The following is a 26,293-nucleotide window of genomic DNA, read 5'->3' on the forward strand; positions in this document are numbered from 1 at the left end:
CTGGGGCAGGAATATGACTCCAGATACAGTACTCAGATATAGTACTGCCTGTCCTGTCTCCAGCACAACAGGGTCTTGGCCAGTCCTGTGGTCTATTGTAAAGACTCAGCTTGTGCCTGTAGCCTCCACATGCCCTCTTTTCTGGGTTGTATTATGTTAGTGTGTAGTCCTGAAGTGTTTTCTACTGTTGCAAAATATTACACCAAATCTGGTTTGTGGTTGAAAAAAAAAAAAAAAGTTTACTAGGTACTTTTCCCCCTGCATGTGTATCTGTCGTGGACATGAACTACGTTGGCCTACGTGCAGAACAGCAATAAGTCAAGGTCCTAAGCATCATGTGGCCACTAGCTGAACACAAAGTCCATGTATGCTGTCTTGGCACTGCCCACAGTCCCACTGAAACTCAAGCCACAGGAGTGTGTGGAGCTGTGCCCCCAGGCTCAGCTTCCACCCAGATCCACACTCAAAATCCCACTTCAGAGTTTCTGCCTGTGCTTTACCCTCAGTCTTATGTAAAGATCAAAAATGAGACAAATTACCCACCTCTCAGAAATTGGAATTTTATAAAAAGGTATTTTTCTTTTATATCCATAAAATGATATAATTTTTGCAATTATAGAAATGTCATAAATTATACAGAATGTTCCTTAATTACAGCTCGATGCAACGTGGTACTTTCCTCCCTCCCTTAAAAAATGAGAGAGAACCAAAAAAAAAATAATATATATAGCTATATATATATATATGCATTTATATAATATAGACAAACCAAATACAAAAAAAAAAATCATTTCCTCTTTGGTATAAAAATCAGACTTTCCCCTTAAGAGACACACAAACAGACATGGTAGTGGGCTTGTAAACTGTGTGGCCAAAAGGGATTCCCCTGTCAAGACTTCCTCTTCCTACTCCACACCAGGCAGCCCCGTTTCACTGCAAACTACCTCCAGCTCCTTTGGGGCTCCTACACGGAACATTGAGATTCCCGTACCCCACTCCCAGCTCCACACCATTCCTCCTCCTTTACTCTGCTGCTAGCAAATAAGGGTTCTTCTGGAGGCTGACAAGGCAGCTACTAAGTCAAGAAGTCCCCGACACGGGAGCCAGGCAGAGAAGGGGGTCCAAAGGAGTTCCGTCCAGACCAGGCAAGTGGTCTCCTGGCTGGACAGCTTTATCCAACACCTACCACTCCGCCCAGAGGCTGAGCAGGAGGGTAGGGGCCTAGGTTACAGGGACAGAGCAGCAGAAGCCAGCTTCCCTTTTCAGTCCCACCTCAGGGTAGGTAGAAGAAAAAGCACCGGATAAGGAGGGGAGGAAGGGAAGTTGGAAGCAAGTATGCTAAGGAACTGGGGACTCAATTTGGAACCCCCCAAAAAACTACTTCCCCCGCCTCAGTACTACATTTCACACTCAGCTTTAGCTCACTGAGAATGACGGGCCACTCTCTGGGCTGCAGCCCAGCGCCAGCAGGACTTAGGTGATCCAAGAACTCACATGTGCCCTGGGGAGGCCAGGGCACACTCTTCCTTCCCATTCTCCCAACATCCTCTGGCTGACAGTTCTTCCCTGTCTGGCAGCTCCTGTATCCCACAAGGACAATGGCACCCGAAAGGTGACCCATGAGACGTGGGCCCTCCCAAGCCTCCACCAGGTAGGGCATCCCAGTGTGTGCCAGTCTCCTCTTCCCAGAAGAGTGGAGACACTAATCATAACATAAAGTCACACGAAGGCCTCCTCCACTTACCAAATAAAAAAGACAAAAACCAAACAACACAAACACAAACCAAGAGGACACACGATGACGTGAGGGGCTTGGAGGCCCAGCAGGTCTCTGGCTTCCCGGCGTGATACATTCTTGTGTAATTCAGGAACAGGGGCACAAGGGCCCCTCTGGGGAACAGGAGTAAAAAAATATGGAGATTACAGTCTCCCTGTGGACCCCCCAAGCAGGACAGGGGTGGACCCAATCTCTTAGTCTTCCATGGTTTTTGGTTCCACAGCTGGTCCCTCACTGTGGCCGCTATCCGAGGCCGGAACCCCTGCTCTGCCCCTGGGGTCCCTCCACTTCTATAAACTGGAGAGACCCGCAGGGCAGTCCACCAGGCAGAGGAGGCAGGCTTCAGGGAGGAGGGCCAGCCGTCCCCAGACCCCGGCCCGGTGAGCTCTGGTCCCCGACACAAGGGTCCCGGGCCAGGTCTTCAGCCCTTGAGGGGCTTCTCGGGCCCTCCCCCGGGGCTGTTGGTGCTCTCGCTCTTCTTCCTGCGCAGGCTCTCGATCCAGCTGGAGCTGGAGCGCGTGCTAAAGCTGGAGAGGGCCAGGGAGCTCAGGCGCATGTTCTTGCCGGACATGATGAGCTCCCCAAAGCCTTCCTGGTGGGAAAAGGCATAGCCGGAGCGCCGCGAGCCCGTGCGGCCCACGCGCCGCATGCAGCGGTGCTGAGCCTTCTGCTTCTTCCTTACCAGCTGGGTGTAGCGGACCTGAGGGGGGGCCGGGGAAGAGGAGTCCTTCAGCATCTGCTCACGACATCGGGCACCGCCACCATGTGCAGGGGCCCTGAGCACCACAGCGGATCACCACAAGAACTTCTGCAGCCCTGTGCGGCATCAGCCCCCGGAGTCCCGCACGCAGCCCAGACACAGCTCCATAGCACCCAAGCAAGAGAGGCTTTTCCTGTCACATTGTCCCCCAAGGCCCTCGGCCAGCTTTGCCAGGCTTCTCACCGTGTCGGAGAGATCCGGCTTCAGGCTAAGCCTGAGGAAGCGGAAGGCGACCACAGGCATGATGCAGACAGCCGTGGTCAGCACGATGGTGAGCCACACGGTGGGCTGGGCCAGGGTGTTCTGGGCATTCCCTGGGGGACAGGAGTCACGAAGTTGACAGAGGAGATCTTCTCACTTCCCCGCTGCTATTTCTGATGGTTCCATGTCCTCAACCTCAAAACCACCTTTGACTTACCCTTTTTTCCTGTGCTTATCTCTAATTCGGTCCCTGGTCTCCAATTCTCCCCAAACTGCATGCAGACCTGTTTGCTCAACCACCTCAGTGAAATTATCTCTAGGCTAATATGGCCCAAGTAATGGTCTGTCTTCTCTCCCCCAAATCTGCTCTGTGCCTTTTCTGTCTAGGGAAGTACTAACATCCACCTAGGCTAGAACTACAACACCCACCTACACCTATCTCTCCTTCACTCACACGTAACCTGCTGGCTCCATTTTCCAGATATCTAGAGAATCCCACGTTCACTGAATTCCTAGACCCCATCAGTCCTACTTAGATTACTGATAGAGGTCCTACCTGATCTGTTTCTACCTGTAAGCCTCTGTTATTAACCAAATATGGTTAACAATGACTCTTTAAAACAGGAATTGGGCTATGTACTTCCGGCTCAAACCCTCCAATGGAACAAGGCCTTTATGCACATTAGGCAAGCATTCTGCTGAGTTTTAGCCTCAAACCTATGTTCCTCTTTTCTACACACACCTTTTTCTTTTTTGAGACAGGCTTTCATGTAGTTCAGGCTATTCTGAAACTTGCTATGCAGCAGAGAAGGACCTTGAACTCCTGATCCTCCTGCCTCCACCTCTCAGGTGCTGGAATTAGAGGCACGTGCCAGCCTACATATTTTCTAAAGCCATCTTTTGGAAAGAATAAAACAAACAAATAACAAATAAAAAAAATCTTTGGATGCCAAAGTAAATGAGGACTTCAGGCCAGGCCGAGTGAGGCTCCCTCGTAGCCCTGGCTCCTGGCCCCACCCTAGCTCTCCAAGAGCCAAGTGGTCCCTTCACACTCCTCGATCTGCTCACAAACGAACAGCAGTCTCATCTACAGGACTATCCCTGGCCACCCCCACTGGCACTGTTGACCATAAAGCCTGCCACCCTGCCTTCCTCCGAGTTCTGACCTTCCATAACCAGGAAAGGGCTGTTCATCACTCTCAAAGACATAGACGCTCCTTGGCAGCAGGGCCTGGGTCAACTACCCCTTGACACTACATTGTACCTTGCAATGTACCTGGCATGTAAAGTACTGGTAAGTGCTAGCTGTCTACCCTGTTGTTTCTAGAACAGGTAGGATCCATCATTGATGAAAAAAGGATGCCACAGGTACTTACCCACAAACCGGAACTGGTTTGGAAACATGTCAAAGAGCCCATTGCTATGCATGGCAAAGAGGATGGCAAAGTAAACAGCGAGGCTGCCCCAGATGAAGAAGTGGTTGATGGCTGTCCAATAGCCCGTGTCCAGCCCAATCTGCAAAAGGGAGTTATTGCAGGTAGGAGTACCCCAAAAAAACCCTACCCATCAGAAAGAGATGTGGTGCTGAGGGCAGCCCTAGGGATGGGAGGCTCTCTCCTTCCTGAGGGATGACCTCATACCTGCACACTGACCACAATGACCAGTGAGGTGGCCACAGTGACCGCAAAGGACTGGTAGTCAGCCAGCTGGGTGCCATCATCCCGCGTGGCCTCTGCAAACACCCCGTAGGGGATGAAGAACATGAGCACAGAGGTGTAGATGCCCTGGGCAATGCAGATGAAGAACTCTCGCTTGTTGAACAGGAGATTCAGCTGGCCTGGCTCGTACAGTTTAGGGTGTTCCATGCTTCGCTGCTCCGGGACATCCTGTGTGGGAAGGGCCCCAGAAGCTGCCACACGATGCTCTCCAGTCAAGGGCAGACAGACACTCCCCCTGGCTCCCCCTTCCTAACGTCTTAGATAACAGATCCAGGCTTAAGCCAGATTCTCCCAATCAGTCTGTGTTCAGCAACCCAGGGGAATGACAGGTTCTATCCAAGATGGAAAGAATCTTCCTCCCTCCCCGTCGGGAAGTGTCCACTGAAGTGGGGCATTGTCCCCCACCTGCCATATCAGACCACAGCTCACAGCAGCATCCTCTCCTTCTAGGCGGACCACTGCCCTCCCCCATACCTGGTCAAAGACCCCCATGGCCAGGACTGGGAGCGAAGTGTACACGATGTTATACAGGGTGATGAAATACTGGTCATACACGGTCTGGAAGAGAATGGGGCGGGAGAGTGAGCAACCAACCTCCTCCAGGCACCAGGCACGGAAAGACAGCTCAGCTCCACACTATCAAGCCGCCCTCACGACCTCCCTCAGGTGCTAACATCTCCACTCTCCCAACAACACTTTCTTTTTTAGGTTGTTTATTTTGAGACAGGGTTTCCTGTGTAGTTCAAGCTGACATGGGACTCACTATGTTGCCCAAGTGGACCTCAAACTTTCAACCCTCTGTCTCCACCTACGGAGTGTTTGGACTAAAAGTGTACACACCATGCCCAGATCAGAATTCAAGGCTAACCAGTGCTACACAGTAAATAAGAGGCTCAGCCTGTGTTACATGAAACAATGCCTCCCCCCTCCCCCCCCCCCCCCCCCCAAAAAAAAGGAAGAAGGAAAAGAAAAGCCAACATTTATTAAATGCATGTACTAAACGATGGTTTGATTAACAGGACAGACATAACGTCTGCTCTTAGGCATTTATTTACTCATCATGTGTATAAGAGAGATTTGGGGGACATGTGTGCACTATGGTGTGCAGGAAGATCAGAGAACAACCAGTGGGTGTCAGTTCTCAGCTTTCTACCCACAAGCTTCTAGAGATTCTATCCTCACCAGCTCCCACTTCCTACAGGCACAGTGGCTCACACTGCTGCATCTGGCTTCTACGCAGATTCTGGGGATCCGAACTCAAGCCTTCAGTTAGTTTCACTAAAGCCTCCCTTATAGAACTTCTAGAGATGCAGCAGAGAGATCTAGAAACACTTGCTACCTGGGCTGAGAAGCCACAGAAGAAGCCAAACCAGAAGTGGACCATGGTGAACGCGAAGTTCTTATAGAAGAAGTAGCACAGGAACTTGCACATGCGCAGGTAGGACCAGCGCCCATGCACCAGCAGGAGGCGCTGCAGGAACTTGAACTGTGAAAAGGAATAATCGGAAGCCAGGACGGCCTGGATCCCTTCCTGCCCGCTGATGCCCACGCCAATGTGAGCAGCTGCAGAGACAAAAGATGAAGAATGACCATATACTTCAGATCCCACCCGGTTACAGCCCACACCCCACTCACTCTCCCCTGGGCCTGAGGCCTTACTACTGCAGCCCCTCTGCCCAGCCCACGCATGTGCACAGCCCACACTCACTTTTAATCATGCTGACATCATTGGCACCGTCCCCAATGGCAAGCGTCACTGCCTTCTTATACTTCTTAACCAGTTCCACCACCTGTGCCTTCTGCAAGGGTGTTACCCGGCAGCAGATGACAGCTTTGCAAGCACATGCTGTCTCCAGAAACTCTAGCTCCATGTCAGCCTCCAAGGCATGGGCCTGAAACACGGAGAAGCATGACAGTCCCAGTCTTCCCAGGAAACACCTCGGTTCTTCTGGTCCCTTGTGATCAGAACCCTCCCTCTCTCAAGTCAAGGGAAGCTGAATGCAAGATAAGATTCCAAGGCCATACTGAGAGAAGGCAGTGTTCACAGCCATCCCAGCCAAGAGGGAACAGAAGAGCTCTGGGCAAGCACTCAACAAGGTCCGAACATTCTCCTGCCTGATAGCCCGCTCCAAGCTAGAGATGGCAAGCCTTACCAGGCTGTGCCCATTGATGACCAGGGCATACTCCCCAGCAACAGCCTCCAGGACAGAAGTGAGCTTTGAAGACGAGAGTTTCCCCTGGTAGGTGAAGCCATTGCCCACCGTGTGGGAGGAGTCCACCATCTTCTCCCGGGCTTTCCTGAGAAGGCAGAAATAAAACTGTGTGTGTGTGTGTGGCGGGGGAGGGGTCCAGGACAGTGGCAGAGAAAAAACTGAAGCCTGCCAGTCCCCGGGCACAGGTCAGGGCACCTGCAGCCCCAGCCTCTTGTTTACCTGAGCTCCTCTCGAACCTCCAGAACAGTGTGGCCTGTGACTATGAACACCTCCGTCATGTCGTCAGTCAGCATCTTGCAGGAGTAGCCAATGTTCACAGCCGTCTCTGCCAAGAGAAGACAAAGGGGCTGCGGGCGGGCGGGCAGGCAACCCCCGGGGGAAGCACGCTTCCCACCTGGTGGTCCAGCACCACGCAGGCATGGCGGTAGTGGCGTGTCTGTCCTCTGCTGATTCTGACCCGCCAGGCACCCTCACCTTGCTTATCTCCAGTTAGGACCCAAATCTTAATGTTGGCCAGAGTCAGGAGGGCGATGGTCTCTGGGACTCCCTGCTGAAGCTTGTCCTCAATGGCCGTGGCACCCAGCAGCTGAAAATAGCACAGGGCTTCTGAGGAGAGCTGTGGGCTCTCCACCATCCTCCCCACCCTCAGCCTGCCCTAGCCATACCATCATGTCACTCTCAATCTCTTCATAGATGCTGGCCAGCCTGTCCTCTCTGCTGTCTTGGGCCAGGCTGGCCTGTAGGCGTCTCCTGGCCCATTCCTCATAGTATTCTTCATCCAGGTCTTTGTAGGCCAGCACCAGGGTCCTCAGCCCGTCCCCTGCATATTCCTGGAGGAAGAGTTGGGAATGTCAAATGACAAGAATTCCAGAAAACACGGCAAAAAGACTGCCGCTCAGACTTCAACAGGTGGCTTAGATAATCTTCAGTTGGATTTTTAAAATGTTTAACAATATTTTGTTATTTGTACCTGTATGGGTGTGCACATACATGTCGAGGTCAAAGTAAGTTGGCCATCTCCTCCCACCATACAGGTTCTGGGATCAAACTCAAGTCATTAGGATTGGCCTCAAGTGCCTTTACCTGAAGAGGCATTTTGATGATCTTCCCAGTTAGTTTGTTGAGACAAAGTCTCATGTAAGCCAGGCTAGCCCCAAACTCATCCTCCTGATTCTATGTGCCAAATACTGGGATCATAGGCAGAATGCAGTATCAGGCCTTGGCTGATGTAAGTATTCTCACCACAGGGAAAAAAGAAAGAAAGAAAGAAACTAGAGAGACTTTCAAATGTATTCAATAAAACAAACAAACAAAAAAAAACAACAAAAAGGAGGACATTTGTGGTGGCCAGGAGTGGTGGCCCATGCCTTTAATCTAGCACTCAGAAACAGAGGCAGGTGGATCTCTGTGAGTTGGAGGCCAGTCTGCTCTACAAAGAGAGTTCTCAGACAGCCAGAGCTGTTACAAAGAGAAACCCTGTCTCAAACAAACAAACAAACAAACAAACAAAACAAAAAAAGAAGAAGAAGAAAAAGAAGTACATCGTGGGCTGGTAAGATGGCTCAGCAGATAAGGGTGCTTGCTGTCAAGCTTGAAGATAAGAGCTTAATCCCCAGAGCCTACATGGTAGAAAGATAGAGCCAATTCCTTCAAGCTGTTCTTTGACCTCCACGTGCACACTGTGGCATATGTACATGTATCAACTACAGAATACACACACACACACACACACACACACACACACACACACACACACATACACACACGCGCGCGCGCATGTGTGTATTTTAAAAAGGACAACATGGGGCTGGAGAGATGGTTTTGCAGTTAAGAGCACTGACTGCTCTTCCAGAGAACCTGGGTTCAATTCTTAGCACCAAATGGCAACTCACAACTGTCTGTAACTCTGGTTCTAGGGGATCCGACAACCTCACAGAGGTAGAAATACACGCAAATCAATAAATCATTTTAAGTAAATGAATAGATAGGACAATGCTGAGAACCGAAGAGGCCCCAGGCCATCACACTTACATTCAGGTGGTCAGTGGTGCTGTTGAGTAGCTCCTGTGTGGAAGGGTGGAGTCTGTCCAGCAGGATGGTGTCCGCCCCTTTGCAGTAGAGTCTGATCTTCCCCTCTGGATTCCGCACTGTGTATGGCACAAGGGAGAAGAGCCAGAACATTCAGACAGAATCCAAACTAAATGTATCAAGAGTCCTCCTGCACTCCTCCCTACCCAGGCCTCTCTGCTGCCCCAAGTCTCCTCAGCTCCCTAGTATTGGCCTCACCTATGACTGACATCCGCTTGCGAATGTTGTTGAAGTCCAAGATGGCCAGCAGCTGGTAGGTGATGGCTGTACCGAGCTCATGGACAGTGATTGTTTTAGGGGTACGAGAACGGAACACAAAACCAAAGTTCCTGGCTGCGGTGACCAGAGCCCCCTCATCCGGAGACTGAGCTTTGTAGTACAGCTCTCCTGGTGGGGGAGAGGCGCATGTGCAGAAAACTGGCCACCATCCGGGCCACCGCCCACCCAGGAGGCCCCAGCACAGCAGCATGGCAGAGCAGCTGTACCCGGGAGCAGGCACTGGGCAACACCTCAGCTCACCTTCGTTCTTTTCTTCTGACATGACAGTGTGGCACAAGGAGAGGAGACGGAAGAACTCATGTGCATGTGGGTCCCCCATTTTGACAGCCTCCAAGAGGCTTGGATCCCAAAACAAGAATTTCTTGTCAGCCAGAGGATTAAAGGAGAAGTCAACAGGCGCTGGTCTCTGGAACAGGCGAGAAGACTCTTGAGCTGCCAGGCTACAACCCAGAAAATTGACTGTCCCACCCTCCCACCTCTTTCTAGAAGAGGCTAGGATCCTGGCCGCCTTGGGACTCAAAAGTCTAGCTGGGCTTTCTTTATTTTGATTTTTCCCCTTTTATTGTGGAGCCTGGGAGAATGGCCTGGAATTCTCTACATAAGCTAGGCTTGCTTCAAAGCTGTGATCCTCCTGCTTCTGCCTCCCCAGAGCTGAGCTGATTACAGGTGTGAACTGTGCCTCACACTCAGCAATTCCCACCCTACCCCCACCCCCCCCCCTCCAGTTCTCTTTTAAAATCCTTCTCGGGATCCTCCGTTTCCTGCCCGGATAAGACACTGTTCCCATCTATTCCAGCTACTGTAGCCAGATGCTCAGACTGTATCTAACTGGCATAAAGAACAGTCAGAGACTGGATCTTACCTCTCCCAGCTCAGCTTTGTGGCCCAAGACATCGAACACGTCACCTACACACACCCAACAGAAGGAAAAGCACATCATCACTGGGCCTCTCCAGAGCAGCACGGGAAAGCCTCTAGTTCAGACCCTGAGGGTCTGTGGGACCCTCAGGTCAACTCACCCTGAAGAAGCCACCACACTCATCCTGCAGGTACCCAGGATCCCAGAGTCCCAGGAACCTGGCCACAGGGCTCCGGTGCCACTGCTCGCCATGTCCATCCCAGCCACCTCCAGTCGCTCTCCCACAAGGGCAGCCCCAGCTCCTACCTGCCCCTGCCAGCACTCCAGGTCTGCTGGGGTGCTAGCACCTTCCAGGCCCAGAAAGCAGGTAAAGCTTTACACCCTGGCAATGATGTCTACGCTAGCTACCACAGGGTCTCACACCTACACACACCCTGCCCCACGGCATCCGAGCAGCTCAGCCTCAAGGCCACTGTGACAGGCCCACAGCAGGAAGACTGCAGTCATATCCCAGAGATTCACAAGGGCCCCTTTTAGCAACAGGGGAGTCTGTATTCCACTGGGCAGCCAAGGTAGGGCTGCCCTGGCCGGATGCCCAGATGCCAGTGTCTTGGGGCTCATGTCAAATAACTTGGTGCCAGGGCTCCCCGGAAGGGCATGGAAAGGATTCTCGGTACAATTCCTGGCACAGGATACAGAGCACACCCCTTCAAGGCCCCTCATACGGGACAGGAGAGAAGGAAAACCCAGGGTCAGGACAGCCGAGGGGCCCCAGCCCCCAGCGGTGCCACTTACCATAGCTGTGGCCATTGATGGAGCACTTGTCGAACACCATGATGTTCTGGGTGAGGGTGCCCGTCTTATCAGAGAAGATGTACTCCACCTGGCCCAGCTCTTCATTCAGAGTGGTGGTACGGGCCTCCGCAGGCGTCTGCTTCTTCGCGCAGAACATCTTCTTGTCCCAGTTGATGAAGTAGCTGTGGCCCAAACGAATGACTTCCACACTGCAGAGGGGACAGGAGGTAAGGCCTGGGAAGCAGGAAGGGAAGGAAACATCCCACCCGCGCGGGCCTTGGCTGCAGACGCTGGGCCTGGGGAGGAACAGGAATGGAGAAGACACCTGGGCAGGGAACCTGGACGGGAAGGGGCAGGGAAGCCTGCAGGTGGAGCTCCCCAACCCGACCCTCCTGACGCTCTCCACACAAAGGTGCAAAGGCTCTGGGCAGGCAGGACGGACGGCACAGGCAGAGAAGGAAGAGGACTGTACACGGGCACTGGGCCAGTTCTTACCTCAGAACTAAATACAGAAACCATGCAGAGAAAAAGAAGAGACAATGCAGAGGGAAGGGAGAGAGAAGAGAGATAATGAGGGTGCTGTGCACGCTGCAACCACTCCAAGAGGCCGCTGGGGAAAAGCCCCCGAGGCTCCCAGCCCGAGGCTCCCAGCCCCACCGCTCCTCACTGCCCAGCACAGGCAGGCTGCACTTCCTCACTGGAAAGCGGAGGCCTAGAGAACCTGGGGATCCAACCACGGCACAAGGGCAGGGGATCTGGGATGTTAACGTTCCCAGAAAAGAGCCCCACGTTTGGGTTCAGGATGGCCAAGCAGTGGGCATCACATCTGGAAGCCTGTTTCAGCGTGACTGAGGCTCCTATCAGGATCCTGTTACTGGGTAAGGAAGTGAGATCACGAGGAATGTTGCCATGGCCTTTCCCCGGGCAGCTAATCAACCCTCCTCTCACCCTCCCCCAAACGAGAATACCAATGCAACTCAGGGAAAAAACCAAAAACCAAAAACCACTTTCTTAGGCAGCTACCAAGAGCTGCAAGTGAACTTAGATACAAAGCAGGCACAGCAAAGCACAGAAGTGGGAAGACAAAATCAGGTCATAAGCAAAACATTTAAATAACGCAGAAGCAAAGGGATCAAGACAGTGTAAGGTACAGTACCCAATACTTGCAAAGGGATTTGTTGGTACTGTTGTGGTTGGTTTTTGTCTTTGTTTTTTGGTTTTTTTTTGGTGTGCGTGTGGGGGATGGGTGGGGTGGGGACGACAGGATCTTGCTTTGGAGCCAAGGCCAACCTCAAATTTGCAGCAGTCCTGCCTCAGCCTTCCCATGTGCTGTGATTACAGGCAAGAGGCATCAGGCCAGACTGGTAACGGTAATTTAACTTTTTATATGTATCTTCCAATTCAATGTCTTCTATCAAAACACTCTTATGAAGAAAAGGACACAGGTGTCACGTGGGAAGGGAAAAGGGATGGCATGTGAGGCCCTAAGTGACTGTGCCAGCCTGAGGTCACACGCTAACAGTAGGTAGCAGTCAACCCTGACCCTCTGACGCTCTCCCACCTGCTCTAGAAAGGTCCACACCGTATACTCAGAAACCCTTCACTTTTTTAGTCAGCATTACCAGGGTTTGGCTGGTGAGGAGAGCTGAGCACAGTTGAGGCATTTCGTTAACTAAACTTAAAAGCTAGGAAGAGTGCTGAGCAACTGTGTTAAGTACTTCCTTAAAAATGCCACAGGTCGCCTGGCGGCGCACGCCTTTGATCCCAGCACTCGGGAGGCAAAGCCAGGCGGATCTCTGTGAGCCTGGGCTACAGAGGGAGTTCCAGGAAAGGTGCAAAGCTACAGAGAAACCCTGTCCCGAAAAACCAAATAAATAAATAAATAAATTAATTAATTAATTAATTAAAAAAAAAATGCCACAGGCTGAGCCTGGTGTGACAGTACAGACCTGCAATCCCAGCACTAGAGAGGCTGAGGCAGGAGGCTGGCCAGCTCTAAAATGGCATGGGAAACATAGTGACTGATTCAGCAACAAGGAGTCACAGGCCCCTTATCTCCAATGCAGGCACTGTGTAGGAAAGACTCCTCTGGATTCTTTTTTCCTCCTCCTCCTCCTCCTCCGCCTCTCCTCCCCGGCCTCTGCCTCACATTCTCCTTACTTTTAATGTCCCACATGCTACACACCACAGCCAGCCAACAACTTCTAAAGCATTCCTCAATAGCTTTCAGGCTTTCAAAAGACCATTCCTGAAGGTCCATGGACAAAGATCGAAGACCCTTAACAATCCAGGGGAAGCTTGTTTCCAGACCTCTCTCCCAGAGCTCCTTGCTCATGGCTGAAGCTCCTAACTGCTCCTACACCATCCCAGCTTCTCATCTGCCTGACCTTGTTCCCAGCCTCTTCCCCTCCTCCCCAGCCCTCCCCCAACACCCCCAAGCTGCCTTCTCTGCATCTGAGATGGATGCCTAACTGCTCAGAGCAATGCTCTTCTTGCCCTCAAGAAGAGTGTTCTTGGTGCCTATCACATGCTACCTCAGGGGCTGGCACTGGTTCTAGTCCCGGGTCAGCCAGTCTGCCACTTGGAGGGCAGGGATGACCTACAGAGCTCAGCAGCCCCAGCTTTCCACAGAAGACCCACGGTAGAACAACTTTTTGTCCCCCGTCCCGTCCCCCTCCCCCACCCCCAGACAGGGCTTCTCTGTGTAGTCCTGGCTGTCCTGGATCTCGCTCTGTAGACCAGGCTGGCCTCAAACTCATAGAGATCGGCCTGCCTCTGCCTCCAGAGTGCTGGGATTAAAGGCGTGCTCCACCACCACCTGGCAACAACTTCTATTCTGTGACACGTTCAGGGTCTTCTTCTATCAGACACAAGTTTCACAAGGGAAGGAGATCAATTTTTTTGTTTATCTCTGTACTTCTTTCCCAGAATAGGCATGCAATTGCATGTGCTGCTGAATAGGTCAGTACAGTGTCTACCCCACTATAATCCAAATGCCAGGAAACTCTGATCAAAGTAAAAGGTAACATAAAATGGTCACAGTATAGGAAGGACTCCATGTTCCTTGTCAAGGGTTTCATGTTCCTGGAGAAGTCACCAAGAACCACCTGAGCTCCCTGGAGAGAGCCAAGGGCAGAGAGCACATACCTGACATACAGTGAAATGGGCACAACGGTGTTGAGAATGATGATATAGGACCAGAAGGAGAGGAAGCCAGAGAAGAAGGCACTATCCACCGCCTCATCCCAGGGCAGGTAGACCTGGAATCGCGTCCCGACCTCGTGCTCCCAGATGGCATTGCCAATGGCCAGGATCACTCCCATACAGACCAGGAATCCAAAAATCTAAGGAATGGAAAGCACAGAAGAGGCCAGGACTTAGAGTGCTTGCAAGCCCGTGTGCGCCCCGAAGAGGCTCTTCTGACATGTTGGGCCCATGCTTTTCTACTGGAGGGGACCATGACGGGTGCCCATCCGCCACTATAGTACACAGTCCTCTCTCTGAATGTGTTCTCTTCGGTATGACTGGGAAGCTGAAACTTTAAGTAGCTCCCAACCTGGAACTCCCAGGAGTCCTCAAGGGTGAAGTTGGGGTAACCACTTCTGACACAATTCAAATCTGCCTGTTCTAGCCCACACGAGGCCAACAGAATACTCTACCGTATTTATTGTTTAGAATGCCTTTTTTTCCTTCTTAGGAATTAAACCCAGAGCCTTGTGCACGCCAGGCAATCTACTACTAAATTACATCCTAAGGCCCTTTCTCACTTTTTTTGCTTTAAGACAAGTTTGGCTTCAAGCCTGTGACAATCTCCTGCCTCAGCCTCCCAGATTCAGAGATTACAGGTGTAAGCCCCCAGGCCTGGTCTAGGAGGATCCTGAGTTCAAGACCAGATTCAGAGATTACAGTGTAAGCCCCCAGGCCTGGTCTAGGAGGATCCTGAGTTCAAGACCAGTCCGGGCTACAGATCAAGACTTTGAGGGAGAAAAAGGACAGGAAGGAACAATGGAGATCACTGTCTGGCTTCCTACAACTACTTCCAAAATTGCACCTACACTGTGGCTCCAAAAAGCAGGTGTCATCCTAACCAGTGGCCACCAGGGGGCGAGAAGAGCCTCCGTCTGAGGAATTAACCCTACTTCAGCCTGGGTTTCTGTAAACCCTTTAAAGCCAAGACGGAAAACTCAACCATGGCTGCCCTCAGGCTTCCCAAGCTGGCATATTGGGAGCAGGCAACCGATGGAAACAGAAGGACTCAGGAATTGTCAAAACAAGCACAGAAAACTTTCCCGTTGGGGTCCTTCATTCTTAGGAGTTGGGGAAGGACCCTGCTAACCATCTTCCCCATGGAAATTTTTCTTTTAACTCCGACTCCATCCATCCCCACGAAGACCTCTTTGTCCCTGGCAAAAGCTAACAGATCACATGCATGTTAAGATGCCACCAGGACCAAGCCCACAGAAGGGGTGGTTTATTCTAACTTTAAGTTGTTGATTCACGCATGTTCCTAAGGCTTTTAAAAATAACATCTTCCAAGTCTGAAATAAACACTGCCCCTGAGCAGCCAAGTCTGGCTGCTGCCCAGAGAAGACCCAAGGGGGCAGAGGCCCTAGCGGGAGAGTGTCTGGAAGGCTGCTTACCCAGAGGACCAGTGTGTTCATCAGGCGGTCAATACTCGTTCTCTTGAACTTCGTCCTGCCGCTGTTCTGCATCAGCTTGGTGTCAGGACCTTGACAACAACGGGAAGCCAAATAAACAAACTGAGTGCCACTGGGACAGAAGCAGGGGAAGAGGCTGTAGCTGGATGGAGGACCAGCCCCATCAGTTCCGCTCCACACCCCGAGGGATGCCAGGAGGCTCACCTGCAAAGATGACCAGCCCAAAGCACCACTCGGTATTTCTCAGCACACAGCCGCGCAGCAGCATGTTCTGGTTGCTCAGGGGGAATTTGTTTTCCTTCCAGTACAGGGTTCCACTGAATTTGTCCAGCTTGTTGTTGGGAGGTTCACAGATTACTTCACCTGGATGGAAGACAGAGGCCCCACTGCTCAGAGCTCAGTCACATGACTTGGTTACAGGTCTGGGAGAGGCTCAGTGGTTAAGAGCACTTCCTGTTCTTCCAGAGGACCAGAGTTTATTTCCCAGCATCCTTGAGTAGCTCATAATCACCTACAAACCCGATCCAGAAGATCTGATACCCTCTTCTGGCCTCTCCAGGCATCTCCATGTGGTGCGCGCGCGCGCGAGCACACACACACACACGCACACACACACACACACACACACAGAGTAAATCTTAACATAATACAACTTTTAAAAAATTTAAATATCCTGACTTAGTGGTGCAAACATTTAATCCCAGCACTGGGGAGGCAGAGGCAGGCGGAGCCCTTGAGTTTGAGAATAACCTGATCTACATAGAATTCTAGGCCACAGAGCCCCATACTGAGACCTTCTTGGGGGAAAAAAAAGTTTTTAGTAGAAAAAGTAGCTCTGTGTGTGTGTGTGTGTGTGTGTGTGTGTGTGTGTGTGTGTGTCGGGGAAAGAGGATGCTGTAAAGACACAAGCTATTGACATACTGCTGGCAGGGACCTCAGGAAAAACAATAGGGCACTGAAGTCCCAGGTTCAATACCTACCACCACATAAACTGGGCATGGCCCCGGGGTTTGATCCTTAGGCTCAAAAAACAAACAAACAAACAAAACCATCAGAAGCGAACTTCTGCCCGCTCCTCAGTTCAAAAAAAAAAAAAAAAAAGAAGAGGGGGTCAAGATCATGATGGAGAAACCCACAGAGACAGCTGACCGGTGCTAGCTGGAGCTCACTGACTCTGGACTGACAGCCCGGGAACCTGCATGGGACTGAACTAGGCCCGCTGAATGTGGGTGACAGTTGTGTGGCTCGATCTGTTTGTGGGGTCCCTGGCAGCAGGACCAGGACTTATCCCAGGTGCATGAACGGGCTTTTGGGAGCCCATTCCCTGTGGTGGGATACCTTGATCAGCCTTGATACAATGGGGAGGGGCTAGGCTCTCCTTCAACTTGGTATGCCAGACTTTGTTGACTACCATGGGAGGCCTTACCCACTCTGAGGAGTGGATGGGGGTAGAGTGGGAGGGAGGTGAGGAGGCAGGAGAAGGGGAGGGAGGGGGAACTGGGGTTGGTATGTAAGATGAAAAAATTTTAGCCGGGTAGTGGCGGCGCACGCCTTTAATCCCAGCACTTGGGAGGCAGAGGCAGGCGGATCTCTGTGAGTTCGAGGCCAGCCTGGTCTACCAAGTGAGTTCCAGGAAAGGCACAAAGCTACACAGAGAAACCCTGTCTCAAAAGAAAAAAAAAAAAAAAAAAAAATAATAAATATTTAAAAAAACAAAAAAACTGGGTATGGCAGTGCCTGCCTGAAATCCAGAACTCTAGAGGGTGAGGACAGGATGGTCAGGAGTTCAAAGTCATCCTCCACTACACAGGAAAAAAGGATGGCATGAACTAACATTACACATATTCATGCCAGGGATGTAGCTCAGCGGAAGAACGCTTGCCTAGGTCCCAGGTTCATCCCTAGCAGCACACAAAAAAATGTACATACACTTAGACTCCAAAATACTGGTGTGTGTGTGTGTGTGTGTGTAATATATGCATGTGTCCACCCACATGCATGTGGGGGCCAAAGTCGTCAAGAGAGGTCTCTTCCTCTCTCACTCCCACTTTTTTCTATTACGTGTGTGTGTGTGTGTGTGTGTGTGTGTGTGTGTGTGTGTGTACCATGGTGCACACGTGGAGGTCAGAGGACACGTGCTTTCTTCCCAGAAACTCAACCCAAGGAGTTAGGTTTGGCGGCAAATGCCTTATCCACTGAGCCACCTCACCAGCCTCTGCCTTTGGGACAGGGTCTCTCTCTTATTGAACCTGGAGCTCACTGACTGGCCAGCCTAGATGTCCAGCAAACCCTGAGAACCCTCCTGTGTCTGCTGGCTGGGACTGCAGGGGTGCTGCCATACCCGGCTTTTCATGCAGGTGTTGGGCATCTGAGCTTGTACAGTGAGGCCTTCAACATCTGATCCATTTCCTCGGCTCCCCCAAAAAGTCACAAACTGGAGACTGTTCTACACACAACATGCCATGACACCTTTTATTGAAGCCTCACTAGAACAAAAGACTACATGGCCAAGAAGAGGCTGAACAGAGCCGATCTCTGAAACACTCGGTTACTACAGAGGACAAGGCAAACTCCTTATGTGCTGCTAAGATACTTATGATGGCCAGGCATGGTGGCGTAACACCTGCAGTTCCAGCGCTCAGAGGGCAGAGGCGGGCAGACCCCTGTGAGTTCCAAGCCAGCCTGAGCTACACAAGGAGGTCTAGGCTAGCCAGGTCTTAGCAAGACTAGTAGATAACCAACACACGTCTTTAACAGACAAGAGGGCATGTTGTATAGGTTTTAGTGAGATCACAGTTACTTAGGGTTACACATGTGTAGGTGAGCTGTCAGCTAATATGGCTACATAAGGACAGAACTGGAGAGGAAGAGAGAAGACAGACTTCTCATACACATCTACACAGGTTGGCTTGTTATAAGGAAGGTAACCACTGTTCTTAGTACCTTAGATGAGCAAAAAGAAAGAGCTGAATTTCCCTCACTACACTGTCAGCCACGAAGCTCACTTGCAATAACCATCAGTTCAAAAGCTAACGGCACCACCAGGCAGTCCAGATGTGCCCCTCCTGAAAATCTCCAGAGACCTGCACAGTCACAACCAGAAGCCGAAAGAAAAGATACAATATGGATTCAAATCACAGGCCACCTTCTGCACCCAAAGTTGCTCCAGGACTACTCACCATCAAACTTGGCCAGCTTACTGATGTCCCCCAGCTCGGAGGTGACTGGAATTGCCTGACGCACTTTCATATTGGTCTCTCTGGAAGAATAATAAATACCCTTGAGTCCTGGCTTCTCCCAGCAGCTGGAATCAATCCTTGGGCACCTGACCCTCAGTGGCTTAGCCTAGAAAAGTTCGCCATATCCAAAGCCTTCCTTTTTTTTTTTGGTTTTTCGAGACAGAGTTTCTCTGTAGCTTTGGAGCCTGTCCTGAAACTTGGTCTGTAGACCAGGCTGGCCTCGAACTCACAGAGATCCGCCTGCCTCTACCTCCCGAGTGCTGGGATTAAAGGCGTGCGCCACCACTGCCTGGCCCCCAGAGCCTTTCTTACTCCTCAATTTTATAAAAGGTGCAGAACCCAGGCCTGGGACCCTCCTTCAAACAATTTTTTACCCCTAAGGGCACAAGGAGAAGGACGCAAATACAAGCATGCCACTCACCCATCCAGTTCCGCGGTCTCTATGTAACACAGCCCATGGGGCTCGCTGCTGGAGAGGAGGAGGAGGTCCGCCTGCACAGAAAGCCTCATGAGAACTCAGCCACAGCCTCTGCCCTCTGTGGGCTCAGTGGCAACCTTCTTCCAGTAAGCAGAGGGGTTTGGTTTGGGGCTGTTCTGAGATAGTGTCTCTCATTGTATGGAGTCCTGTTTGGTCTGAAATTCATTCTGTAGACCAGGCTGGCCTTATCTCTGCCTTTGCCTCTGTTCTGGCATTAGAAGCCATGCCATTGTGGCTGGCATAAAGGTGTATTCTGTTTGTTTTGAATTCAAAAAGCATGTTGACATGACCCAGAAGCCAACCGCCTGGGAAAATCTCTTTCCACAAGTTTTAAGAGGCAACAGAAAACCAGGAAGGAACTGTCCCCTTCTACCTAAGAGGACAAATAACCCTGCAGACTGAAAAGGCATCTTGTCACTTACCGCCACAAACTGGTTGTTTTCTAGCTTGATAATATCACCGACACAGACATTCATCCACTGCTCTTGTTGGAGGCTGTGGCCAAGAGAAGACAGTAGAAGCCATCAGTAATTATGACGGTTCCCATGGAAACCTCGGTCCTCCCCAGAGCCCTGGCCTCCAACGGTCACTCACACTCCATTGATCAGCACCTGAGAATGACGGTTATTCACCTGGTTATCACTCTTGTGGCGGAACTGAAAGAGAACCGGGAGAGTGAGACACCTTCTCTCTCTCCCCGCGCCTGGAGCTAGATCAGTGCAACTCAGAGCATCCTGGTGTTCCAGAACAGCAGTCCACAGACCAACTCTCTCCCTAAAGCCCCTGCCTAGCCCTCAGCCTAGGTACTGCAGACCTAGCTGCACCATAAGGGACATCAAGGTCACCAAGGAACTGTACCCAATAAAAGTGGCGGGAGAGGGAGGGAGGGATGAGGGGGAGGTGACGAGATCAGCAGAAGGTCAACAACTCACATAGTCATCAGTGGCATCTTTAACAGCTGTGATGGTGAGGACAAGAGCCAAAGGCACAATGGTGGTGAACCAGGACAGGGAGGAGATCTGGGGGATCAGCTGGAAAGAGCAGAGATGCACACAGCTGCAGAGACTCACGCTGCCGAAGCCCCCCCCCCCATCCAGGGGGTTCTTGCCCCCAACCCTTCCTCTTCTTGGGCTTTATTCAGCTTTGTGAGTTAGAGAAGATGTGAGAGAGGTCACTTACCTGTAGGATGAGAAGGAACAGGAAGTAGGTGTTGGCAACTTCCTGGAACTGCTCGAAGAGGTTGACAGGCAGGAAGGTGAGAATATTGTACTTGGAGGTCTTGATGCAGTTACTCTGTGGCAACAGGAGGGAGGTGATGAGAGAGGACCCCTTCACCCCAACCTAGAGCCAGGCTAGGGCTGCCCCTCCCTTTCCTTCTACTTCCTGAACCTTCCGCACACACTGCCTCACCTCGCCAGCAACCCAGGTGTGGGACGGGGGAGGAAGGAGGACAGAAAGTCTCTCCAGGCCAATGTATTTTGCTTTAGTGATAGAAAGCCTGAAAAGTCAGCCCAGCAGCAGATGGAAATTGGGGCAAAGGTGCTTCCCTGCCTCCCTGCTCCCCTACCCCTCTCCACGCACCCTTCCCTCAGCCACCAGCCTCAGCCTCAGCCCTTCCAGTACCCTTCCTTCCCAGCTCTGGAGGAGGGAACACTTACCGCATACTGGAATTTCTCATTGTATTCACGGTCATTAGCCCGCGCCCTCCGCTCTTCTTCTGCAAGAGAAGGAGGCTGTAGTCAGAAGGAGCGAACTGCATCAGGCCTACTCAACCCTTGTGAGGGTCCCACAGAACTGCTTCTCTCCACAGAACACAGCTTCGGTGATACTAAACTCTCCGCTCTAGTCCACAGTTTGCCAACAGCAAGCACGGCCCTGCGTGGGACTCCCCCACTTGCCTTTTAGAGACAAAGTCTCACTGTGTGATTGATGCAGGCTGGCCTCCGTCCTCCTCCGCCTTCCAAGTACTGTGCCTCCACTCTTCAGGACAATTCTCTGCCCCCAATTATCAACTGTCAAGACCTTCCCCCACGGCCCGCATCCCCAGGTCCCTTTGCTCCTGTTAATAACACCTCCGTCGTCATGACCGAGGGGCAGTGCTGAGGGCACAAAGCTCCCTTCCTTGTGGAGGCCACTGCAAACTACCCATGGCACCGTTCTACCCCAATCTGCAGAGGAGAATGGTGGGTGGTGCCAAGACAGAGAGGGTCACAGTGCCCTGGAACTGCTCTGCGGCAGCATCCCAGGCCCATGTGCAGTGTCTCTAAAGGAGCCTCTTGTCACATGTCACCATCAGCGGTTTCTGACTGGTGGACAATGACATCATCCTATTGCCAAGCTCATCTTCGAGTGTGGGGGTGTGTGTGTGTCAGAGATGTGGGTCATGCAGACTGAGCAGCAATGGAAAGAAGATGAGATACAACTGCGCTCTTTCTTCTAGCACATACAGATATTTTCCTTAAATGGAAATGTCACTGCTAACGACCCTTACTTAGCTGCACCTAACCCAAACCCTGAAGACCCCAGGCTGCAAGTGCCAATTCCAGGGCCAAGAATAAGAGATGTCCTACAAAGGGGTCCCTCCTCAGACTTAAAAAGTAGTAAACTGGTTATGCACTAGGCCTGCCACTGCATATTATTTGGCCAAGAATCCCAGGTGATATTCTAGACCTCTTCCACCAACAAGCACAATGCAGTAACAAACTCCAGGCCACAGAGTCACCGGACAAATGAGCCATTTGACAACCAGAAACTTCCCTCAGAGGGTCCCCTTTCCTACTGAGACCCTAATCTCCAAGGACCATGCAAAAGGAGGAGGAGACCAAGGAGCCTGCAAAGAGTGGGGAAGGAGACGGAGGACAGGGAACGCGGAGGTCAGAGGAGGCAAACCACGGAGCTGCCAGACACTGCCTGCCGTTACCTGTCCCCCAAGAGGGCTTCTTCTGGCTCCAAGATGGAGGCGTCCCGGCCCGGGCCCACTTCTCGGGCATCTCCTTGGGGACCGTCATGATCCCGTTTTAAGAAGGCGTACTGTGTCCTTGGCCTCAGCGGCGCCTATGGGGCGGCCCCCCGGGGAGGCGCAAGAGCTGCGGCCACGCAGAGGGGAGCCCCGGCCGCTGGGCGCGCACGCCACCGGCAGCCCAAACCATCCTCGCGGCCACCTGCGCCTGGGACCACCAGCTCTGCAGGAGCTCCACTCCCGAATCTCACGACAGAGGCGGGAGGTGGAGCTTTGAGTGTCCGGACCGCGGTGCCCACGCCCCAGGCTCCGCCCCACCTGCTCCCACTGCAGAGCTGAAGTCTGCCAGTGCCGCGTAGGCGAAAGCCAGCGCGCGGCCCCGCCCCCTCCCCCAGCCAATGCCGGAGAGCCGACCGCCTGCGTTGTCCTGGGCAACGGCTTTCATCCCGCACCCACCCACCCCCTTCCGCGGGAAACCGAGGAGGACTCCGGTGGGTAGGCAAACGAGGCCAGAGCCCAAAAGCCCAGGCCAAAGAGTAGGAGCTGCAGGTGCTTTGAGTAAGGGGCTGGTGATTAGTAGTCCCAGCTGAACATCAGCCCCAGGATGAAATGAGCAATTCGCTCCCCAAGACGCCTAAAGGGTTTAAACCACCCCACCACCCCCTTTTCTCGGAACCATACTAGTCGTCCCTCTTCCCTCGGCTCCCTAAGTCATAATAGCAGCCACTTTGATCACGGTCCCAGAGGCCCACTCCTTGCCGCTCTTACCTGGGGGGCACTTTTTTGCACACAGTGCCATCTCACCCAGCAAGGTTCCAGCAATCCCATGGGAGACCCTGCAAGAAAGCAACGGACGCACGTGGTCGAGAACTCTTCATTCCCCACGAGACCCAATCTGAAGATCATCCTATCTATGCTCCTGCCGTCCCTCACAGCCTCCAACTCGGTCAACACTCTCATCTTCCTGCTCTGATATGGGTACCTGAGTGAAAGTGGGGGTCTCCCTTCTGTCCTGGATAACATGAGGGGACTGAGAATTTACAGAAGCCAAAAACCTATAGAGAAGGGCCTAGAAGAGACCAGGTACTGACAAGTGAGATGCTCTCAAGGTATCCCCCTCAGGAACTAATGGATGTCCCATGTGCCCTCCTGGCAGCAATGAACGCAGCCTGTACTAGAAAGCAGAATTTCCCCTGGCAGGTTGGGTGGAGATATCATGAGCCAGGAAACACCTGGCCGAGCATCAGGAAACAGGGTGGGCACGTCCCACCCTTCTAGAAAGCTCATCATTTCTCCTCCCCCACTGGGACTTCCATTATCACCTCCTCCCCAGAGGGGCTCTCATCAGAGACATGGCCACCACTTCCGACTGACAGTCCCCAAACCAACCACTTCCTTGCAATCGGGGCCAGGCCCTCTCTGGGGCCATCAGAAAGGTCTTCCCAACCCTGCTAAAGTCACCTTTCTTTCCCACCCCCAGGCTAGTCCAGTCAGTATGACACTAGATACAGGCTCAGTGAGCCTCTGCTTCCTTCCACCCTTCCGTGGTCTTTCTCCTAAAAAGGTGCAGTCCTGGCCAAGGAAACTCTTCCTTTAGATGGAAAGTCTACCCCCCTCCTTGGCTCCCCTGCTTCCAGCCTGTCAGCCCCAAGAGCTACTAATTGCCTGTCTGCCCAATCTCTATAATTACTGACTCTGGTCCCAGCCCAGTCACCCACACCAATTCTCCCTTCACTAACACACACTCCCTCCCTGACCTCAGCGTACACAATCCTAAGGGGGCATAAGTTCCTTTCACTCCTGACTCTCCACAAGTGTGGCAAGCAATGGTGCTGCCCCCTTAGCTCAGGAAGAAAACCTCATGCACATTTTGGTGATGCCAGGCCCTCTTCCAGAGCCCCAGCCAGGGTCTCCACCCAATCTAGAGCGTGAGTCATGGGAGGGTGGGGTGCGAAGCCAGAGGTTAAAGGAAAGGATGCAGGGTGGGCATTATTGGCTTCTAGCCCCACCCTGGGAGGCTACCAAGCATCCTTAGCCCTAAGATCTGCGTCTTCCTCCTTTGAAAGTTAACAGTGGATCTTGGACCACCAAGAGTCAAGTCTGGCCACGGATCAGGAAAGTTCTTCTACCTCTAAGACCCTGGGGAGACTCTAGACAAGTTTGGCTCCAATCCTCGAAGGGGGCACAGTAATAGAAATCACTGGCAACAGGGTCCCCCTCTCAGGATATCCTGGGTTTCCTAAACCGGTTAGGCCCATCAGCCACGTCGCCTTGCCCCGTCACCCTACCCCAGCCCCCTCTGCAGCCACATCTGGGATAAAAATAGCCAGCCCTGGGAAGGAGGCAACGCTCCACGAAGGAAAAGGGCCCCTCCTCTGGGTCTGGCCTCCACTCCTTTCCAACCCAGAGTCTTCAGAGGAAGCTAGCAGGTCGGTGAGGCAGGAGAAAACAATAACGCCAGGGGCCACCTTCCTTTCCTGGGCAAGGACAGTATCCAGGACCCAGTGCACAGTTCTGAGCTCCCAAAGCTAACACCCCGGGCACCCTCGGTTTTCTTGGGGCACCGAGACCTCCACCTTCCCGGGACAAATCCTATCATCCCCAAACTCCCTCTCCGGGCACCTAAAGGCTGAGACCAGGGCAACTCCTCGCACCCCAACTCTCCGCACGTCCCTTCGGCGACCCATCTTCCCAGCCTGCGCACAGCGACCGGCTCTCTCCATCCTGGGGAACCCTTCTCCCCAGCCTCCCACAGCCGCTCCCCACGGCACCAGCCCGGGCCTCCCAGAGCCGGCCCTCCCGGTCCACACCCCCGGCCCGCCGCGGCGCCTCACCTTAGCGCGCGGCGCTCGGCGCTCCGCCCGGCGGCCCCGTCCAACCCATGCCGGGGGCTGGGGCGGGGGCGCTCGGCTCCGCTGCCCGCAGGCTCCCGCCCCCCAGCGGCAGCCCGGCTCTCCCCCACCCGGGCCCCGGCCCGCTACTTTGTGTCAGTTTCGGCCGCGGGGCGGAAGTGACGGCGGCGCCCGCGGGCGGGGGGCGGGAGGGGCTTTGGGGAGGTCAGGGGCGCGGCGTGCGCCATTTTGGGTGCGGAGGGGAGGGTCCCACGCTCCAGCCCCGGACACGCAGGCGTCCGGCGAGGCTGGAGCACGCTGGGATGCTGTTTCTTTATGTTGGAAGCCTGAGACCGAGGGAATGCTGCTTTCTCAGCCAGAAGGAGCCTGATGCGGGAGAGGCGGCAAAGAAGCTCCTTAGCGCGCTTCTCTCCAGCCCGGGTCTGCTCTGCATCCCTCCTCGCCCTGGCTCATCTCCTGGCCTTTCAACCTCCTCAAGTGGCGCAGCCCCGCATTGCCTGGGTGTTGGTTTGTGCCTCAGTTTCTCTGCCTGGTTGTCAGACGCTGGGAAGACGGCTCTGTCCCTTACCAAGCCCTTTGGATGGTACACGCGCGCGCGCACACACACACACATACACAGATGGCTCTGCCCCTTACCACGCCCCTTGGGTGGTACACACTCGCGCGCGCGCACACACACATACACAACACACCTCTCTAAGAACCAGCTGGGGGTCTTTGGAGTATAAGGGAGGCGCCCCTGTCAGGCCTAAGGTAGGAAGCGCTGAGATTTCGGGAGCTGGCAACCAGAAGACAGAAATACCTCCGAGGCAGAGCACTTGCCCAGGCTCTGAATTCATTCCCTAGTACCGCAAATTTTAAGTGGTTTTGGTGTGTTTTGTGTTGTTTTGTTACTTTGAGACGGGGTACCACTATATATCTCCGACAGGCCTGGAAGTCTCAGAGATCCGAGTGCTAGGATTAAAGGCGTGCTCCACCACTCCCGACTCCAGCTGAAATTGGTGTTTTTGAGTTTGTTTGTTTGTTTTTTAAAAGAATCATTCTTGTGCGTTGTTGGGTCACACCCTGTACCCCCAGCAGAAGTCAAGGCCAGTATGCTCTACATAGAAAATTATGGAATTACATATGAAGAACTGTCTTAAGGGGAAAGTGGGGAGCGGGGTGGGGGGTGCTGGGAGTGAGAGCAGTGGAAACCTAGCTGCTCTCCAGAAGCCCCTGGGCCCTACCCCTCAAAGGATGGTAGTACCTCTCCACCCAGCAGATTCTAGAAACCTTCCCAAAGCCAGCAGCCAGTGTGCACACCCCCTAGCGGCCACTTTCAGGAACTGCGTGCTTAGACGCCCTCAGGGTGAAAAGACCAGTTTAGAAGAAGAGCCTGATCGCGTCCTCTGGTTCTCCCCAGTTTAAGCAGGTATGG

The 26,293-nt window shown here is 52.8% G+C and overlaps 1 protein-coding gene across 2 annotated transcripts; it reads right to left on the reverse strand.

The window, feature by feature from the left end:
• Positions 1–544: 544 nt before the first annotated feature.
• Atp8b2 (ATPase phospholipid transporting 8B2) lies at positions 545–25,430 on the reverse strand. 2 transcript variants are annotated; one of them, XM_036189933.1, is made up of 28 exons: positions 24,859–25,430; positions 22,793–22,860; positions 20,724–20,782; positions 20,245–20,358; positions 19,998–20,096; positions 19,660–19,721; positions 19,488–19,560; positions 19,009–19,079; positions 18,528–18,607; positions 15,553–15,711; positions 15,331–15,419; positions 13,838–14,034; positions 10,691–10,899; positions 9,899–9,942; positions 9,277–9,442; positions 8,956–9,144; positions 8,701–8,816; positions 7,335–7,499; positions 7,144–7,255; positions 6,889–6,994; positions 6,610–6,754; positions 6,165–6,348; positions 5,796–6,019; positions 4,931–5,014; positions 4,379–4,624; positions 4,115–4,253; positions 2,721–2,851; positions 545–2,477 (listed from the first exon to the last, which is right to left on the reverse strand). In XM_036189933.1, the coding sequence occupies exons 2-28, from the start codon at positions 22,821–22,823 to the stop codon at positions 2,199–2,201; spliced, it is 3,573 nt and encodes a 1,190-aa protein (XP_036045826.1). In that variant the 5' UTR covers positions 22,824–22,860; positions 24,859–25,430; the 3' UTR covers positions 545–2,198. The 2 variants fall into 2 exon arrangements, with proteins under 2 accessions (XP_036045826.1, XP_036045825.1); XM_036189932.1 differs by lacking the exons at positions 22,793–22,860; positions 24,859–25,430 and adding an exon at positions 21,986–22,330.
• Between the last annotated feature and the right edge of the window lie 863 nt (positions 25,431–26,293).

The sequence above is a fragment of the Onychomys torridus genome, chromosome 6, assembly GCF_903995425.1.
Source record: "Onychomys torridus chromosome 6, mOncTor1.1, whole genome shotgun sequence".
NCBI classification, from domain to species: Eukaryota; Metazoa; Chordata; class Mammalia; order Rodentia; family Cricetidae; genus Onychomys; species Onychomys torridus.